The following is a 21,458-nucleotide window of genomic DNA, read 5'->3' on the forward strand; positions in this document are numbered from 1 at the left end:
AAAAAAAAAGAATCATTAGGGGGCTGAAGAGAGAGCTTGGTGGTTAAGAGCACTGGGCTACTCTTCCAGAGGACCCAGGTTCAATTCCCAGCACACACATGGCAGCTCACAACCATCTGTAACTACAGTTATAGGGATCCAATGCCCTCTTTGGCCTGAGGATAACAGGTATATATGTAGTACATAGACATAAATGTGGGTAAAATATCCATACACATAAAATAATAAAAATTTAAAAATAAATCAAATACTATAATTAGGAATAATTAAAAGTTTGTGAAATTTTAAAAAAAGCAGAGGCCTTAATATAAGTATCTTCTTACAAATATTAAGAGTTTGAAAAACATAGTTATAAAAATGAATTATTTGTTTGAGAAACTAGAAAATTAACGTTTATAAACATGACATAATCAACTCTGCAGAATCCTAGCCACTATATTCCCAAGCCTGGCACCCAAAGACCAATGGCAAAGACAAGCAAGGCAAGGATGACATCTGGGACTGCCCCCTGCCTGCCACTGGAACAGCTCTAAGGTGACGACTATGCTTTTCCTGCCTTCTCTTTCACTCAATATTGCTTTCTCAAAATTTTTTAGCATGTGACACACCAAATTTATTTGTGTCTTACTTTACTTTGCTGTGGGAACTGTTATTTTAGTTAATTTTGTGAGGCTATTTAAATTCTGCTTTCACTGAAGTAGAATTTATTCAATTGAAGGGAATTTATTCAATCTGGGCTCAATCTGTTTTCCACACTCTGCAGACCAATTTCTTGCATCCTCCTAAGCCTCAGAAAGTACTGTGGTTTAAGGGGAAAAAAAAATTCACTTCTTCTCTAGGTCATGCTCTTAACCCCTTGAAAAGTTAAAACACTCATAAGTTAATCCAGATTTTGTTGTCTGGGAGATTAAAAATATTTTGCAAGTAACATATTGAAAATTAGAAGAATTTAATAGGACTTTATATTGCATATCAGTAAGATTAATGATGTTTCTCTTAATATGTAATGGCAAGAATGTGTGTTCCGAGCCTCCAATATTTGAAAGACTATTTTACAACTTGCACTAAAGTCTAAACAAACAAACAAACCAATATTTCAATATTATCATCAGATGGTGCAAATACATAATATAGAGCCATCCATCATCAAGAAGCATAAATGCTGCTTTCCCATGTAAAGTCCATGATGCATTTTATATGAGACCATAGAAACCCATGAGAATCAAGTTACAAGAGTGGAACAGGGGTTAAAAGCACAGTATCTCAGTCTTCCATCAGGGCACTGCAGCAGACACTGATTACAGGATGATGTAAGTGTCTGGCAACTTGCCAGGCTGAGGCTAATCTCAAGTGCAAGCTTATTATTTCCTAGACTGTATCCCTGTATGCCTCAGCTTTTGTTTAAGTTCTATGGAGATACTGTTCAGAATGATTTGTGAAGTAGTTACATAACTCCTCTTGCCATAAGTTACAAATTAGTAATGAAAATGTCTTTTCTAATTGAATAAACTTATGTTAGTGTGATTATTGTTAAAACAGGTTTCCAGTTTGCATGGTAATTTATTATTCTTAACAAAAACACTCTTGAGTAAAGCATACACCTACGTCTCCAGAAATTTAACAGGCCTAATTTCAATTATGGTATTATAGGTAGAAGGTATGCTGTTCCATTATATCAGTTCAGATCGTATTTCAGAACATAAATCCTATCAGCTGAAGCAATAAATTCAAGTGGATGGCAAGTTTATTCCAGGGGCTGGGGACCACTACTCATATAGCATTAAATAGTAGATGATTATGTCATTCATGTTTTACTATGAAGCCACTTTTGAAGTTCAGTTGCCAAGCAATCTTCAGAGAATTCTTAAAAACTCAAGCACGATTCAAAATGGAAGTGCTGGCACACACCTTCACTTCTAGCACTTGGAAGGAAGAGGCAGATCAACATGAGTTTGAGGCCAGCCTAATCTATATAATAAACTCACAGTGACAAACAATAAAACTCACGCTCAGTAATTATTCCACCAATATGCAAAAAATGCTAGTAAAAAATTAAAAATATCACTTATGTGAAGAATAAACATTTCTTAAACTACAGCTGGGCTATAGCTTAAGCTGTAGCTCACACCTTTAATTCCAGCACTCGGGAGGCAGAGGCAGGCAAATCTCTGTGACTTCAGGCCAGCCTGGGCTATAGAGCTAGTTCTAGAACAGGCTCCAAAGCTACACAGAGAAACTCTGTCTCAAAAAAAGAAAACAAAACAGAATTTCTTAAACTACAAAAAAAAAAAAAAAAGACCATGATTTCTGAAATAACCGATAACACATTTACTTAGTTTGATAACAATTCTCACCTAGTGGACAATATGAATGCTATTAAAAATATTTAATGAAAACAATGTTTGTGCCCTACTTTCCAAAAAAATATTCTTCTTCTCAATTTGTCCAGGGTAGAGAGCACTAAAAACACAGCTTTCTCCTCTGCCAGAGAATCATAATTTCTCATGCAATATGATGACTGAAGCACACAAGGCTTCAATGGGAGTTACAAATTTCTGCTTCATTTCCCATAATTTTTAGTCCAAATTCAACTGCCAGGGACGACTTTTTCCAGGCAAGTATTATTGTCTCAAGGCAATGTTTTAAACACCTGTACTCAATGTCACCCTTCATTATTCCTATGCCAGATTCATAAAACTATCCATCCAATGAAATTTAATTCATTCACCTTTGAAACATCTTTTCCGCATCCATCTTTTTAGCTGCTGCTGCCCTAGCACCATGCAACCCCCAAACCACTTTTATTTAACACTTAACAATCACAGAAGTTTCTCGAGCTTTTCTATTTCCAGTCCAATATATTGTTGTCTTTCTCAACATGCTTTTTAAAGGGTGAAATTGCGAGCTGGGGAGGTGGTACTCAGCAAAGCTGCTGTGGTGAAAGTGTGGTGAGCTTAGTTTAGATTCCCAGCGCTCACACAGAAAAGGCCTGGCATGGGGTGACAAGGCAACTAACTACCTGTAGCCCTAGCATGGGAGAAGGCAGTAGGGCATACAATAGATGTGGATTCCCAGTTTGCTGGCCAGTCAGTCTAGCTAACCAATAAACTCTGGGTTCAGTGAGAGACCCTGTTTTGAATAAACAATGTGGAAGAATGACAGAGGGAGAAACTGTATGTCCATTATCTGGCCTCTGTACCATGTGCATACCCACCTACCTACATGTACATACACACAAAACAAACACACATACATACCCTATTTCCACCCCACACAAAAATTTTTTTAAGTGAAGGTACTAGATATATCATTTTTTTTCATTTTTGACATTATAATATAGGCCAATGCTTAAACAAACATCTGAGCTATAATATAAGCTGATTTTATATTCTCAACAGTGAAATGTAGTAAATCATAAACACACAGAGCTTTATAAATTATAGTATGTACAACTGCCAGTTTAAGTTTGCAATAATGACAGGTGGAAAAAAATCAAAACACAGGAAAAACAACCAGAAAACCAATTTGCTACAATAGAAACTTTATGACTTTAGGGACATCATCACTATCATGTCACATAAAGTTTAAAAAGTAAAAGAAAGGGGAAATACATTATTATTTTATCACCCTATTAGAATCAGTTTGGGGTTCCTTACATTTTCTTTATATGTTTATTTCCTATATACATTTAAATCACAAGTAAAAAAAACTCTCTTGAAATTTACCTATGTTTCACATTGCTGACTATGCTGACTTCAGTCTATTATTCATTACAACTAACTTATCACAAATCTTTACATATTCTATTTTACTTCCTCTTTTAAAGATTCATTTATTTTTTTGTGAATAAGTGTTTTGCCTTCATAAATGTCTATGTACCATATGAGTGCTTGGTAACCTGTAGAAGCCAAAAGGCGGCATCAGATCCTTTGGAAATGAAGTCAATGGAGTTATGGATGGGCATGACCCTCCATGTGGATGCTGGGAGCTGAGTCTAAGTCCTGTGCAAGAGCAACCAGTGCTCTTAACTGTTAAGACACCTCTCCAGCCCTTAGCTTACTTCCTTAGACAAAGCCTCAGAAATGGGATTAGCATTTTATAACTACTCAAATCTTTCAAACCTTTATATCAAGACTAATTTACAAGGTATCAAAAGCATATATGAAGACCATCAGCTTCACACCTTTTGGGAGTCTCAATGAAAGGTAGTATCAGATGGGAATCAGCAAATGAAAGTCATATGTATTCTTGGCACTTTAATTTGAATTTCAGGTTTACTACAGTTTGCTGTGTGGATCAGGCTGGTCTAGAATACAGGATTCTCTTGTCCCATATGATCTCTGGGGTACTACAGTTACAGGTATGCCCCACACTCACACCAAGGTATTAACTCTGACTAAAACATTGTGTGTGCAATGTTTAATTCAAGGTTTCATACATGCTAAACAAACATTACTGAATACCTATATTCCCAAACTACTATGCACAACAGGTCCCAAACAATAGATCAATATCACTGAATTACTAAAAAAGTATGACGCAAATAGTGTAGTTATGGACTGTTTATTTCTGGTTCACTTTACATAGATTTTAGTATTCTGCAGTCTCAGACGAATGTAATATGAATACAAGGCTCTCTCAAATCTTGGTGGACTTTAAACATACTGTCTTACTAGTGTCAGGAAGAGAAGTGTATAAGTGTACACAAAAAGAGTACATTGGATTCAGACAATAAAACTGAGTTTTATTTAAGTAAACCATACATATTTGAACACAGACATGCACTAAGTGCAGCAGTACTAATGAATAACTGATAGCAAGACCTTCATATATTTCCTATATTTGATCTCTTAAGTCCCCATAGCAGTTTTGTTTGTTTTTTGAGACAGGCTTTCTCTGAAGCTTTGAAGCCTGTCATGGAACTAGTTCTTGTAGACCAGTCTGGTCTTGAACTCACAGAGATCTGCCTGCCTCTGTCTCCCAAGCGCTGGGATTAAAAGCATGCATCACCACCGCCTGGCCCCATAGCAGTTTTTAAAACCACTTAAATCCACTAAAATATCATTTAATGCAGTGCAGACACAATATCAAAATCATTATCTTTACCACATGCCAGGGCTGAAAGACATACATCTTATAATTATTTATTTTAGGTAAGTGTTTTGCCTACATGTATGTATGTGACTACATGTATGCCTGGTAACCAGCATAGTCAAAAGGCATTGGATCCCGTGGAACTGGAGGTGTAAGCCTCCATATAGGTGCTAGGACCTGAACCTTAAGAAAGCAACAAGTGCTCTTAACTGTTGAGTCATCTCTCCAGCCCCATTATGACATATCTTTAAACCATCAAGACTCAGAAGGCTGGAGCCTAAGTCAAGTGAACCAGAAATACGCAAAAAACATATTTGCATCATACCATTTTTATTTTATTTTTTAGCTAGATGGTGCTAATCTATTGTTTAGGACCTGTTGTGCATAGTATATTGGGAATATAGAAACTCAACAGTGTTTTTTAGCATGTGTGAGGCTTTGGATTTAATCATTCCACACACACTGGGAATAACCCCAAAGTGAAAGAGTCTATTTGGCTGTAACTACGACAAACTATGAATATTCTACGTATGATCACCAAAGCAGATCCCCAAGAGAATCAGTTGGATCTCTAACTTGAGAAGTATGCACACATTTCTTAGTACTCCAATTTCTGAAAACATTTAATGTTGTTTTAAAATAAAGTACTTTCCCAATGATTTAACTCTAGTGGTGACAGAAGTTACAGAAGGGCGGCTGTCAAACTGATTTCTAAATATGTGTTTGCACCCATAGATTAATGCTGCTTTCAGTCTTGGAGAAGCTGTTTCTGCAGTGGGCAGCAGTCAATGCAGAGACTTACAACTAATGAAAATGCTGACAATAAGTGACTGCTGAGTACTCAGCCCTAAATGGGATATTTATCACCCTCCACACCAAGGCTCAGGAACATCGTGCAAGAAGGGGTGAAAAGAATCAAAGAACCAGAGGATGGGGAGGAGAGCTGAGGAATGCTGTCTGCTGTCTTGCAGATGTGACATGGCCATCACTCTTACCAACTCACTGAAGCTATGAATACCTGCACAAGATCAAGCCTTTCAACATTCTACCACAGATGAGGGAAGGACTCCTCCTCTAGCTGAGGAGGTATTTGCAGTTAATAGCTATGTGGGGGAGGGGGTAATTTTTCCTTAGGGTTGTAGTTGCTGGCATGGTGTTTATGCTCTGGTGGATGGTCTCACACTCACTGGTAAGCAGATAGCACTAATGGAACTCAGTGGACTATTTTTTTTAAAAAAGAAGAGAACAATAAGGTAGAAGGAGGGTATGTGGGCATAGAGGAGTGTCAGTAAATAAGGGGAATGTGGGCAATAGTATGATGTGTGTGTGTGTGTGTGCGCGCGCGCGCACACGCGCGCGCACACGTGCGCGCATGTGCATAAGCAGGAAAGAATAATGCTTGGTATAGAGGAAGTACTTAATACATAATGAATGAATGAATGAATGAACTAACTTAGTTAATGTGTAAGTGATGAGGCAGGGCTGTTATAGAGTTAAGATTGATAGAAGGCCTTGTTTTAGGGCAATACTTAGTAGTAGTTCAGATCAAACAGACATCTGCAAAGTTAAACAATAGGAATTCACTCACCTACTGGACTATTTCCAGATCCATTTGGTACTGTGAGGTCTGTAGTGCTCATCATCCCACCTAACAATGTTACAGAGAAAAGAGAATGAGTAAAAATTGGCTTTATTTCAGTCAAACGAGGTCATCCCACTATAACCCACATTCTATTCCTAAAAATCAAGTCAATACAAAACTAGCTCAGTATAAAGTTTGCACTAATGTCTAATTTGATATAATTCACACTATATACACATATATGTAACATGTTTAACTACACATGTGCTATGTATGAGGTCTATGTATAGTATACACATAAATGAATTTACCTATTAAGCTTTTGAAATACCTGCCATCCTGTGCATCAATATTAACTAGCCAATACTGACAAGAATGAGGAAAGCCCCCATAGAGCACTATTAAACCTAGGACTCAGGGGAAGGTGGCACTAACCTACACAGACTAAAGTGGCAAATGCACTGTGAACTGCTGATGAACTATTGAACTAACTCAGTAGGAACAGATGCACAAAATATGCTCACTCCTTATTCCTAATGTGGTTAAATGGTTTACATTCAACTTTAAATCTTTGCTTGCAACATTTAAATTCTCTGCCTGTCACAGTATGGCATTTCCATGATAAGGAAAAATTATAAACAGCACATTATCCATACTATTTTACTTTGCCCAACAATGTTTTTCACACGGATGTTAAAAAAATAGTTAAAATGAACTTATGGAGCAGTGACTCTGGTTCATCTGGACAATAAAGTGGGTTTTTTTGTTTGCATACTTTTGTGTTTTAAGATAGGGTCTCTCCTGTGTGCCTGATCTAATGGGGGGAGCTCACCAAATCCAGTTGGACTGGGACTGAATGAGTGATCAAACTGAACTCTCTGAATGTGGCTGACAATGGGGGCTGACTGAGAAGCCATTGATAATGGACTGGGACCTGTTTCTACTGCATGTACTGGCTTTTTGGGACCCTAGTCTATTTGGATGCACACCTTCCTAGGCCTGGATGGAGAGGGGAGGGCCTTGGACTTCCCACAGGGCAGGGTACCCTGCCCTCTCTTAAGACTGGAGGGGAAGGGACGAGGGTGAGTGGGGGAAGAGGGGAATGGGAGGAGGGGAGGACGTGGAAATTTTTGAATGAAAAAAAAAAAAAGATAGGGTCTCTCTATATAGCCCTGGCTGTCCTGGAACTATGCAGACCTGGCTGTTATCAAACTCACAGTGATCTGGCTGCCTCTGCCTCCCAAATGCTGGGATTAAAGGCGTGCGCCACCGCCCCAGCCTGACAATAAAGTTAAGACTAAGGAGAATAAACTTTCTCAGTCAACAATTCATTTCTCATCCTCTTTTTTCAAAGAATGAACAGAATACTTCACAACATACTTGCACTGCCAGTACTTGGTGGTCTCTGCGGAGCTCCAGGAGATACATTTCTATGTAACGTAGCTGGGGGTGGAGACAGCATACTTGAATCTGCTAATGTTGAGCTGGCTGCCAAAGACGGTGACACAAGTGAACTCCCTGGGTTAGTGTAGGACAAAGCATTAGGGCTGGTCACAGGGACTGTGACAGACATTGAGAAGTTCTGAGGTGGCAAACCAGGCTGTAAAGAACAAGAGAAAACTATTGGTTTCATTTTTATCAACATTAAATGACTTTAACTAAATAACTCTCATTATTAAAAGTAGAGTATGGGGACAGCTTCCTCATTTGCAGTGTTAAGCTATATTCTCTAGAATATACCTGAGCATGATATATATATATATATATATATATATATATATATATATATATATATATACACATATATATATAAATGACATGAACTTTTTCTTTTCAATTTTACATTGATACTTATATGATAATGTAACTATACAGTATGTTTTAAATATTCAAAACGATGACATTAAAAGTTAAAACCTGAAATTAAAATAATATTGTTGAATTTAGACATTACAAAATTTATCAGTACCAAGTAAGCATTAATTAGAACTCCAGCGCAAACCAATTTAACATTACATTGCTATTGGGGGAACCCAAACATAACCAAAGGGGAAAGTGTATATACATTATTAACTTACTATATCAATTTTAGGATATTATGAATAAGTCCAGTATGATTTGACTGACAGACATTTTTTAAACTAGAAATATCAAGTAATTATACACAGAACACAATGTAATTTCTATGTAATAAAATATAAAAAGGAAATAACCTACACAATAAGATTAACTACTGCCAAGTTAGAATAGAGTCTTGGTATCTTTTAAATTGTATAAAGATTAAATTATAAACATTATAAAAGCTATCTTCTTTTCAAAATATTTCATGCTTTCTCTGAAAGGGCATTTCCTAGTTTCCTCTGGCATTTCCCCCAGAGACCAATTTTAATACATTTGTTGACCATAATAGACAGCAGGCTTCTCCTTAATTAAAAGTTGTGGGTGGAAAGTCAAGAAACAAACGATGAAGCAATTTTATTATATTCTTAAAGCTTAAAGTTTAACTATGGGAACAACATCCCTGTGAGATCAGAGAAATTTTATTTGCTACAGTTCTATTTTAAAAAATAATGGTATTAGCTTAAAAATTTGTTTAAAGCTATTTTCATGTGATTCTTCCTACAGAAACTACTCTGAAGAAATGACATATAATGCATATCATTCTCCAGGGCATAATTCAAGAGATTCAATTATGATAATGAAGAAAAAAAAAACCAGAAGCCGGGCGGTGGTGGCGCACGCCTTTAATCCCAGCACTCGGGAGGCAGAGGCAGGCGGATCTCTGTGAGTTCGAGACCAGCCTGGTCTACAAGAGCTAGCTCCAGGACAGGCTCTAAAGCCGCAGAGAAACCCTGTCTCGAAAAACAAAAAACAAAAAACAAAACAAAACAAAAAAACCAGAACCAACATGGCAGCACTGAAATCTGCTGGTTCCACAACAGCTATATCTACATACACAGAATTAGAGAGCAGATCTACAGCAATGGACCTAGGTGGCTCTCACTGGACAGTCCAGTGAGATCTTCCAGTATTTTCAGTCCAGGTACACAAGCCCAGTAAGCTCAAAATGGACTATTTCTCAGGGTTAGATAAGTGTGCACAGAAAGTTACAGTACTATTTGTTATGTGATTAGTTTAAGGATAAGAGTGTCCTTAAAGAAAATCTAGTCATCTTTCTTCAGTGCTGAAAAGAAAAAAGCAGTAATATAGTCAATATTCTTGCTGGGTCAGTGCTTTGGGTCACAGTATAAAGAGCTCAACAGTCAGCTCAGTTCTTCTAAAATAAAGAAAATTATATAAAATAGGTAAAGATGATTTAGAGGCATGAAAACTTACAACAAGCTAAACTAAACTAACACTTAGCATTCTTAGGATCAACTATATGTGTATATACATATGTATATATGTATATGGGAAAGACAGGAATGCCTTCTATAAATGCCTTATATATACGTTATACTAAAATCAATGAATTTTTAAAACTAGAACAATCTTAAAATTATGTGAGCCAACTCATTTACTTCACAGATCAAATAACTATAATTCAGGATATACGGATGGATAGCTTATGTAAAGATAAAAAGGACAATTAGTGGCAGAACCTAAATTAGGACATTTTCTCTTCATTTCTACATTTAAGATACTCAACGTTTATTACTACAAGATTTTGGCATTTCAAATTTCTGTAAAACCAAAAAGAGTTAATAAACACTTTCTTTCCTCTTATAGACACCAATCCTCTGTTAAAAATGAGGTAGGATGTGTGGTCAATTTCTTCATGCACATGATAAAAGCACAAACCATACTTTAGTACTCACTGCGATTTTATGATTCCGCATCATATTATCAAATTCCTCATTAATTTTTTTATATTTTTCTTCTGTATGTGGAGTTAGCACATAGGAAGTATCGGGGTCTGGGCTGTCGCAGCCTCTGTGTTCCTTCTTGTTCAGAGCCTAAATATGAAGTTAACAAAAAGGATCAACAAATAAAAAGCAACGGTAAAGTGAAAGTACTTACAGGGCCTCGTTTGAAAATAAAATCACTATCTTCATTTAGTTTGCTGAATCTGTCCTCCGAGAGTGGACTGTGCTCAAAGTAATCGTCAGCATCAGGGCTCTCACAACCATTAAGGCCTTTCTTTCTTAAAGTCTGAAATACAATTGGAAAATTCACAAAAAAGAATACTAACTTTCCATGAGTTTTTGTGTAAAATGTGTTAAGAGAGCACAGGTTGAATAAACGACATTATTTAAGAGCCACTGAACGTATCAAATGGCTACAAATATACTACATTCTCCAAGTACATAAGCCTAAGATAGGAGCAAACTGAGTTCTCCCACTGCACAGTAAGAAAAATGGAGTATTTTCTTGTTTGGACTCTTCTTTTCCAAGTGCTTAGAGGATGCTAAAACCACTTCATTTTCTGGGACACAGCTAGAATATGGTTAGTAAAATAAGAAGAATGTAACAAGTATCTATCAAAATGATGTGTTAAGAAATTACATATCTCTATGCAGAGGTCATGTCTGCCATTTTATCTACTGGCATTCCTTTCTATCAATACATCATGATTTATCCTATTCATTAGGAGTTAGCCCAGAACCCCAACAATTTACTACTAATTTGTTCTCTTCTATATTATCATTTCCCTACATATTCTTAAAATATAAAAACCTCAAACCAATGTTAATTTATTAACAATGTATCTTTGCTATGTATGATGAATGTAAACATTCTCAGTGACTTTGTATACGTTAAAAATCTTAGTGAAAATTTGCTCAGAATACATCCCTTTTCTCCTTTGCTAGCCTTTTCTCTAGAGTTCCTTCAGTTTGCTTCAATCTAAAGTTGATTTATTAGATAACTTTGAGCGTCTATGAAGTACTCTCCTGGACCACATTAATTTTTTTCTTATTCTGAAGTAAAAATATAATGGATGGTTAATTTCTGATTTTTCTTTTAAGAAAAAGCCATCATGAAATAAGATCTAATTTATCTGATTTTTAAAAGAATAAAAACCCTAAGGGCTTAAAGATAAGAGAATATCAGTTTACCTTCAGAACGCTTAATTACATTTTAAAATTCTGATGTATCTCACTCAGTTTAAGGCAGAACTATTGACCACTCAAGACAGTTTTGAAAAATGCTGAGTTTCTAGCACGACCAAAAATAGCACTAGAGTAAAATGTCCTGAGTATACCTGTCATTACTTGAGCAGAAAAGAGCTATGCAAGACATGTCACCAGCAAGTGATTAACTTAGATGTAATACCGATGATCTCAGTATTCTGCAAAACTTGACTTGCAATGATTATTTATTTTAATCCTGTCTTTTCCTGGAAAATAATGTATCCACAGAACATTATGATTTGAGAACTTATTCTTATGTTTCTTCAAATGATTTTGAAATTTTACCTTCCTCAGTATGGCTTATCTTTACATACTAAAATTTATAAACCAGACATGCTAGCCTCTCCAAATGCTTCTCATATGTTAGGAATTCTACACACAACTCTTGAAACTCATTACAATCATTAAACATAAGCATGTTACAAACACTAAATTTGTTCCCCCAATGACCTTAAGCTCTCTAGACTCACAGTCTAACTATATCAAAAGTAAATTTATCTGTATTTAGGCAAAAAAATGTCCTATTGTCTGTCCAATTATCCTCATTATCCATGGTACCAAGTTCTACCTGCCAAATTTCTAAAGTAGTAGCTATCAGTAGTGAAAATATTAACACTAAGAATGGAACACATTGAACCCTTAAAATCTACACAGCTCTAAAAAATACATAAATATATACATAAATCTCATCATGAAATTTTGATCATTTAACTTTAAATCTCTGGGTACTTTCCCCCAGTTTTCATGCATTTTAAAGAGTTCGTAATTCCAGGCTGGGGAAATGGCTCAGTTGGTAAAGTGCTTATTACACAAGTTGAGGATGTACTCAATCTCCATTACTCCCTTGAAAATGTTGGGTGTAGTGGTCCATGCCTCCAACATCAGACCTGAGGCAGCAGAGACAGGAAGATGCCTGGGGTTTACAAGGCTCAATAAGAAACTCTGTCTCAAAAACTAAGCCAGAGAAGCAACCCAGAAAGATACCAACTTTAACCTCCAGTCTTCTGAGCACGCACCCAAACACACATACATACACACACACCCACGCACATGTCAATTAGCCTTACTCTTCTTTGTAGACTGAATTGTTTTCTATAAATAGCAACCTCAAAGTATGTACCTCATAGTATTTTTAAATATATAGTGCAAAACAACACAACTCTGCTTTAAAATTATATGCAATTTTTAATTTTATGAAAGGATGTTTAATCCTATTGGTTCTTATGAGGAAGTAAAGTGCTGTCGCATCTCCAGCTCTGCAAGCCTTCATTTCAGATGAGTTCCTGGCACAAGGAGGGAATTTAAGAGGCAGTATCAGCTTTGTAGATAATAAGCTAATACAGCTTTGACAGCCAACTCTGCTCCTTATCACCAAGCATGAAGAGTGGTTTTGAGAACCCAACTACCATAAAAAGACCTTTTCTCTCTTTATCATTACCAAATAGCATAGCAGTGAAAGTTTCTCCCCTGTCTCTGGTACTAACAAGTGGAATGCTGCAATCTATTAACAAGGCCAGTCAAGGCACAAAGAGGTCGGCCAGCTTCAGTGTTCTTACCAGTGTCCATAGCTCTAGCTCACCATGGTGCTAGTGGATAGCAGAACCAGGGCTAGCATCTCCTTTTTCCGACGTTCAGTCTACTTTCCACTTGGCTGTATTCCTTAAGCAGTTCAACAACTGCATTACTCAACAAATAAAAGTGAGAACAGACAGAGGCTTGTGATGTGCTATCATTTAATCACTAAAGGAATATTTATTGTGTATTAATTTTGGCATGTCTTCACATTTCTTCCCCAGTTCTTCGATGATCCTATACATATCTACCTCCGTGAGAAGCAGGTGGTGCTCAGGCTTTGTCTTCTTTGAATTTTAAAGTCTTAGTTTTATGATGATAGGTTCCACTGCAAGAATTGTAAAAACAATAGTAACACTTCTTCCCTACCATATCCCTCTATAACAACCATTTTGGGGGTCTTGTTTTCCAGGATCTGTACAGTAAGTAATCAGGCACAGCTTGTTTTCAGAGAAAACATAATTTTACAGATTTCTTTTAATAAAGCTTATTTTGAGTACATAAAAATTTAGGAAAAAATGAGTATCTTAAAAAGCTGTATCAAGGTAGCTCATGCATTTAATCTCAAGGCCAGTCTTGGGCAGATACTAAGTTTCAAGTCAGCTATGACTACATACCGAGGCACAGTTCAAAAAGGCAAACAAGCTGCGCAGTGGTGGCCACACCTTTAATCCCAGCACTCGGAGGCAGAGGCAGGTGGATCTCTGAGTTCAGTGCCAGCCTGGTCTACAAGAGCTAGTTCCAGGACAGGCTCAAAAACTATGGAGATGCCCTGTCTCACAAAACCAAACCAAACCAAACCAAACCCAAAACCAAAACTAAAGGCAAACAAACAAACTTTGAGTTCTAACTCTTGATCTGTCTGTCCTTGGTTTTTCCTCTCACTTAAAAAACAAGCAAGCAAACAAACCCTAGAAACTTTGCCTTTTTACTTTTTACACAACAAAATTTATTAAGAACATCTCCTTAGGCTTTTTACTGCTGAAAAAAATGGTCATTGTTCATATGAAGCCTGCAGTGGTCACCCAATGGTCACTACTTTTTAATGGGGGGAACCTTATTTGGTCTTGGTAACTTCTGTCAAAGCATACAGGGTTTCGTTGCAAAGATGGTTTACAGATTTATTAACCTTCTTTCCTGACATTTTTTTCTCCAAATAGAGGAGTTAAAGTATAGGAGGTGAAGGTGCTACTTTAATGACTCCAGATTTAATCTGTTGTTCTTTAATGACAATCAGCATTATTTTGAAGATAATCAGTATTATTGATATCTTCTTTTGCTATGATACATATGTGAACACATTATTATTATTTTTTGAACTATTTAAGTTTTGACTTAGTATGTCTGCAGATAACAAACCTTCACTAACCATGGAAAATCCAGCCATTATCACTTCAAATAATTCCTCCACCTCATATTCATTCTCATGAATGGAGGCATCATCTTCTTCTGGAATGCCAATTTCAAGTGGGCTGCTAGGTCTTGTTAAACAATCCTAGATCTTGTAAAACAATTTACCTCTTAATATTTTCTTTCTCTTTAACTCTTCATACTGAATTACAGAAAATTTCTTTATTCAGTTCAGAACTTCTCTCTGCAGCTATGAGAAATCCATTCCCACCAGGTATACTGAGTTCTTTATTTTGGTTTTTGCATTTCTCAATGCCTAGAAGAATTTAATGCTTTCCAATTTCTCTTTGTCATTATTTTATAAAAAAAAACCGATTTTCTCATGAAATCCAAATCCAGTTCTTTGTTGATATTTTTACTATGTTTTCTTTCAGTTAGATATAATCCAGAATTTTGTAGCTTTAAAAAAAAAAGCAGAGCTTACCATATAACCCAGGAAATTCTGCTCCTAGATAGACATCAAGAGAAATGAAAACACATGTCCATACAAAGAAGTTTGTACAAACTTCAAAGTGGCAGATGCAATATTATTCAGCCAGAGAACTCCTGATACATGTTACAATGTAAGTGAAAGATGTTCCAAAAGATGATATACTGTATGACTTCATTTAAATGAAGTGCCCAAACAGGCAAGTTTAGTTGGCAGAGAAAACAGATTAGTGGATTAATCTTAAGTATGTCTAAATGCTTTGATAAATAATTAAAAATGCACCCAATTTTATTAACAGTGAGGGATATCTCTGGACAATAGTTTATAGTTACCAGGTAGTATGGGAGTACTTAGAAACGTTGAATATAATTGTGAATAATTACCACACTGGAATTTATACCCACTGAGTACTATAACTAAAGACATGGAGATGACCAGTCAACAGAACCATATATGAAGACAACATTCTTTATATCTCAAAGAAACTAAGGAAAACAATTTCCCTAGTCTATATAGTTCCAGAATAGCAACCTTTTACTCAGATGAATATATTTTAAAGCTATAACTTTCTCTTAAAATGCTGGTTATGATGCCAGGTTAATATTCTACAACAATGGTGTGATACCTCCTAGGGGTGCCCAGAGTGTACAGGGCAAAGGTCCTTGTCTTAACAGCTATTACCCACTGAATTCTCTAGCCACATACTGTAACAGACTTCTGTACCACATATGTGGGAATATCCATTGTGAAACTCTAATCTGTTCTACTGAGATACATGTCTAGTACTATATCATACTGTCTGGATTCCAGTGGAACCACCTCCCAAAGGTGGAATATCTAGCTAGAAAACACTCACCACATTCCATCCTTTCTCTACTACCATGACTAGTAAACCTGAAAGTGGAATGTGGGGGAGGCATGTGTTCAAAATCAGTACAACTAAGTCATTTTTAAAAAATTGTAGAGAAATACTTGTCCTGATTTATCTTTGATACTTTAGATTGGTGCTTAGTCACTGACCAATGTGAGATTACCTAAACTGGAACTGAGCAATATTAAAAATGTATTAGCTCAGCTGTACTAGCATACTTCTAAAATACAACTACTTGTGGCTAATGGCTAGCAGACTGGTCAGCCCAGATGGAGAGTGTTTCTATCAAGTCTGTTCAACAACAGTCCTATGACAATATTATGTGTATCAAAACCTGAAGCTGTCTTTGCCACCATAAAGAGCCAAGCAGAAAGATAAAACCGATGAAAGAGCAAGGCAGAGCCCTAGTCTGCTGAGCAAAGCCTAAAGTCTAGCGTTCTGCTAAAGTTTCTGTTATGTGATAAAAATATTTCTACTATTCAATGAGCAATTTTAGTTGTGTCTTCAATTTTTAACAAGAGGTAGCCTACAAAAGGGTATAGTTTTCAAAATGCTTTTAAATGCATTACTTCAGTCAATAGTTAAAGCCCATAAAATTTATAACTTTAATACTTTTCTCCCTTGTCTACTAAACACTGAGTTTAGTAAGTGTTAAAACTCAGTAAGTTATTAGAATATCAAGGTATTAGTCATAACGCTAAATACAAAAATTTACTTTTAATTAGTAGCAAATGAAAGATCAAATACAGTTTTAAAAGCTGATGTGGGATTCCCCTCTGTATGCTGTGAATATGTTTTATTACCATTGGTTAATGAATAAAGATGTTTTGGCCTACAACAGGGCATAATAAAGTAAGGCAGAAATTCCAAGCAGATAAAGGAGGAAAGAAGGTGAAGTCAGAAAAACACCATGTTGCTGCCGAAGGAGACAGACGCACCCCAGAACCTTTCTGGTAAACCAAGAGCCTCATGGTAATATACAGACTAATAGAGATGGGTTAACTTAAGATGTAAGAGCTAGCTAGAAATAGGCTTACGCTACTGATCAAATAGTATTGTAATCCACAGTTTCTGTGTGATTATTTAGGATCTGGGCGGCCTGAATGAACAAGCAGTCTGTGCCTACAAAAAGTCTAAACTGAAACATCTAAACATCTAAGTGCCTGCTCATGGAAAGCATTATTTTCTACTATCTTACATGGGTAAGATATGGATAAATATGTCAACTACAGAAATACCAATATCACTTTTAATTATCTATTATACAGGAATTCTACATGAATACTAATGGAATTTTAAGAATCAATCTGATTTTCCAAACCCCTATACAAATAATATTTGTTGTTGCTTCTGTTCTTTTTCTAAGAATGTACACATTTTAAAGATTTCAAGGTAGATTCTGGAAATAACAATTTAAATCTAGAAAATGTGAAAATAAAGATTCTGTAAAAAAAACACTGTGGGAAAATATTTTCCACTGAATTATAAAAGGTAAATTCTAACATGGATAATCAACCTGCTATATTCAAGAAGGCTTATACACACAGTGTATTTACTTATTTACTAAGTTTTATAAACTGCTATCCTTTAAGAATAATATAAAAAGTTCACCATCAGATGTTTTATTGTACAAAAATTAAAATGAGAACTACAAGAAACATTTTTTGGCTGAGTTAACATACTTCCTCATCCATTTCTTAGCCACTGAGTCAGATTCTTCACAGAATGCCCTTAGGATACATGTTAAAGAAACTGAATTAGCAAAATAAAACAAAATCCAAAGCTTATGTTATTCATTTATATTTTAATGTATCCAAATGTTATATTATCATTTGAAATGTTTTATAAATATAGAGCTAGTGTATAAGATCAAAAGCCAAAGCTAATCAACACAAGAGAAGATACATTCCTGCCTACATAGTCAAGGCACTAATAACCTTTCAGACCTGAGCCACAGTATAATTTAAAATATGAAAATTGTATCATTATCACTTTTATTTTAAGTTATATATTTGAAGGGCTCAGTTTCTAAAACTGTATGTCTGCATTAGCCAATTATGTAAAAGAACTGAAATACTATCTAACTACATTTAAACCATTTAAACTATATTTTATAGGCACACAGGCATGTACTCCTGTAGCCCTGCTACATAGTCAAGGACATTTGTTAATGTAGCCCAACACAAAAACTTAAGCTTACTTTAAAAATGAGCTTTTCCCTATAATTTGGGAAAGGTGGGTTGCCTAATGTCAAATGGTTCTCAAGAGTCAATTCTGTAGATGTCATTTCTGCAACATCAAAAGGTTAGGCACACCTATCAGTGTGCTAAAATAATCATCTAGTTCTAGAAGTAATATAATATACATATTGCGATAAATAATATTTGGTGGGAAACATCAGTCTAGAGTCTTTGAAACTTCAATAAAGAGTACACAATAAAAATAATTCAGTTTTAAGATAATAAAATAGCCAACAGTATGTTGTTAGGATAATGACAGCAATGTGGCTATTTAACTTTATAATCACAGTATCTTAACAATATATGTGACATACAGTATGATGAATACCAGTGTAATAAATTAATACAGAAATAATACTATATTTAATATGTTTTACCCTTTTCTATATTTTTCTGCACCCCCCCTTTTAAAGTAATCTTATAATTCCAACACAACTTATCACCAAAGAAGTCTAAGCTACAAAACCTAGGCAGCTGTTCTATTGCACTACTTCAGTAGCTAGCCAAACTTCCAGATAAAGAGAGCCTTACACAAGCCACGAGGATCTGGCTCGCTTCTCGAGTCCTAGTTATCTCCCTGTTAACACATACTTCAGCTATACTTAGCTCATACCAACTACAATAACATGCCAACTACATCTTCCTAATTTCCACCTAAACTACCTTTTTGACATGCTTTTACCTTCCCCCTCTTTTTAAAAAATTCATTTCCTTCCCCAAGCATATTTTGTAATGGACTGGTAATGTTTTCTGACCGTTTTTCCAGTCCTTACTCCCTCCTCTTCTAACCTTGACAAAGATTCCACTCACATATTGTAGACCCTCCAGAGAAGAAATAAAGAATTTTACATGACTAAAACTTAAAATGTTCAATCTCTGACATGTGAACATAAAAAGACACACTGAAATTAATCAGCAATCACAAAAACATGGCTTATGGAAATATGAGTTCCATTACAAAGTGATGTTTCACATGTTTCCTCCCCTGCATCAACATTAATCTCTCATGGAATATATACAACCTCAAGAGAAAATATATTTAGAAGTGTATAGTTCCTTATAAAGAGTACACAACTAAAAGTCAGTAACAGGCTGGGTGGTGGTGGTACAGGCCTTAAATCTCAGCACTCAGGAGGCAGAGGCAGGAGGATCTCTGTGAGTACAAGGCCATCCTGGTCCACAAAACTAGTTCCAGGACAGTAAGAGCTGTTACACAGAGAAACTCCGTCTCAAAAAAACTAAATAAATAAATGCCAATAACTGTATCATAAACAATATAGTATCAAATAATAATAATATCAAAACGACACCACAATAAGAACTGTAAAATTGAAATTGCAAGAACTAGGTGCCTGCCGTGTGAGGTGATGGCACAGGGAGACATGAAGGAACAGGGCTGCAAAGACTGTGCCTCACTCTGTGAGTCATAATCCTGCCGCTTCAGGCTCTGTAAGGAATAAAAGAGCCCCAGGGAGGGGGTGGAGGTGGAAAGAAGCTTTGTCTTGTCTTCAGATGTCTCATTATGTTTCCCTTTCCCGGCTGCTCAAACTGCAGCCTTATAAAACATTAGGCACTCCACTTAAATACTCTCTGTCTGTTCCATTTCTCATCTATACTGTGGGGAGGTGGAGGTAGGTGAGGGGTAGTGGCTCCCAGAGCCTCTTTGAGGATAATGTTAGACTTACAGAAAACCCAAATGGAACCATATCTTCCTTCCATTGCTATATGGTTCATACCAGATGATCCCTGAAGACAGAGCCACTGAACTATTTTCTCCTTTGCTCACCTAAGGCCTTTGAAAGATGTGGTCACAAACCCAAATGGAGTAACTAGATGTGGAATTTGTAATAATAATAATAATACTGATAATAATAAATGGCAACAATAAAAAGTTTATGAACATGCAAGAACCAAAAATTAATTTTTTATTAAACATGTAAACTGGGCACAGTGATGCATGCCTGTAATCCCAGCACTTGGAAGATGGCGACAGGAAGATCAGAAGTCAAGAGTAGCCTCTGCTACAAAGAGAATTCAAAGCCAACCTGGACTACAGAAAACTGCCTCAACACTCAAAATCAAACAAAAACATAAAGTGCTTCTGTGCAAATATGGGGATAGTAGCTGAGATCAGGGTGCAGCCTGAGTCAGCTAAAGCTGCTTGAAACATTCCTGCTATTTAAGACTTCTGTTCACTATGAAGTACAGTGTTTTTATTACATATGCAAAGTTTTCTGCATTTTTAGAAACATAATAATTCATGAAAAAACAATTATTTTCTACTGTCATCAGTTACTATTTGTCAAATTAGTGTGGCTTTGGTGAAGAACTGTTGCTTGAGTTGCTAACTTACACACAAACACAGACACACACACATACACACACATGCACACACACGTGCAAATTGTTATCATGAAGCTGACTTGGGATGAGGACAGAATTCTAATTTCTAAAACAGCTCTTATCATAGTCCTTCTGTTTTGTATTTCATATTTATGTGAAGTGGCATTTTCATTACTGTTGTTTATAAAACCAAAGTATTGGTCAACTGCAAATTCTCTAGATCCTACCGTATTACAAATTCAGTTTTAATTCTTTATATAATGACAACTTAAACCAATATTTGGTATACTATTTTTAAACTTTGAAAAGATTTCTTAAAATTATGACTCATGCTTGCTCACTGTCTGGAATTAATTCTGGGTATATTTTGGGGGATAAAATGTTTGGAAAAAGCTTGATAATCAGTGTCAAAAAAGTGTGTTCACCTCAAGCTGATGGCTTACAGTTCTACTCAGAACAAGTAAACCAAGATTTCTTGGACATCATCTTCAAGAATTTTCTTTTAGGTCTGGTTGGAGTAAAAAATACTACATTTCTGAAAAAGTTCTCTGATGATTTAAAACTCAATCAGGTTATCACATTTTGGGAACTATTGGCTTTAAATAATACATTCCTGGCCCAATCACTTTTATCACCATCTGCTTTTTAAGATTTTTTTCATTATTTATTCATGTGTCAAAGCACCTAGAACTAGAACTAGAATCAGAGAGTTGTGAGGCACCATGCTGGTGCTGGGACTCTAACCAGATCTTCTACAAAAGCAGTCTTAACTGCTAAGCTGTCT

The 21,458-nt window shown here is 35.9% G+C and overlaps 1 protein-coding gene across 1 annotated transcript in view; it reads right to left on the bottom strand.

Annotated features, from left to right (window-relative positions):
* Mef2a (myocyte enhancer factor 2A) overlaps window positions 1-21,458 on the bottom strand; it is a 124,796-nt gene that overhangs the window by 26,250 nt on the left and 77,088 nt on the right. Inside the window, exons 5-7 of the mRNA XM_038313354.2 lie at window positions 10,495-10,632; window positions 8,057-8,276; window positions 6,683-6,742 (exon numbers count right to left, since the gene is read on the bottom strand). Coding sequence (XP_038169282.1) covers window positions 6,683-6,742; window positions 8,057-8,276; window positions 10,495-10,632 — 418 coding nt within the window. The remainder of the gene's footprint in view (window positions 1-6,682; window positions 6,743-8,056; window positions 8,277-10,494; window positions 10,633-21,458) is intronic.

This window comes from Arvicola amphibius, chromosome 12 (genome assembly GCF_903992535.2).
Source record: "Arvicola amphibius chromosome 12, mArvAmp1.2, whole genome shotgun sequence".
Taxonomy (NCBI): domain Eukaryota; kingdom Metazoa; phylum Chordata; class Mammalia; order Rodentia; family Cricetidae; genus Arvicola; species Arvicola amphibius.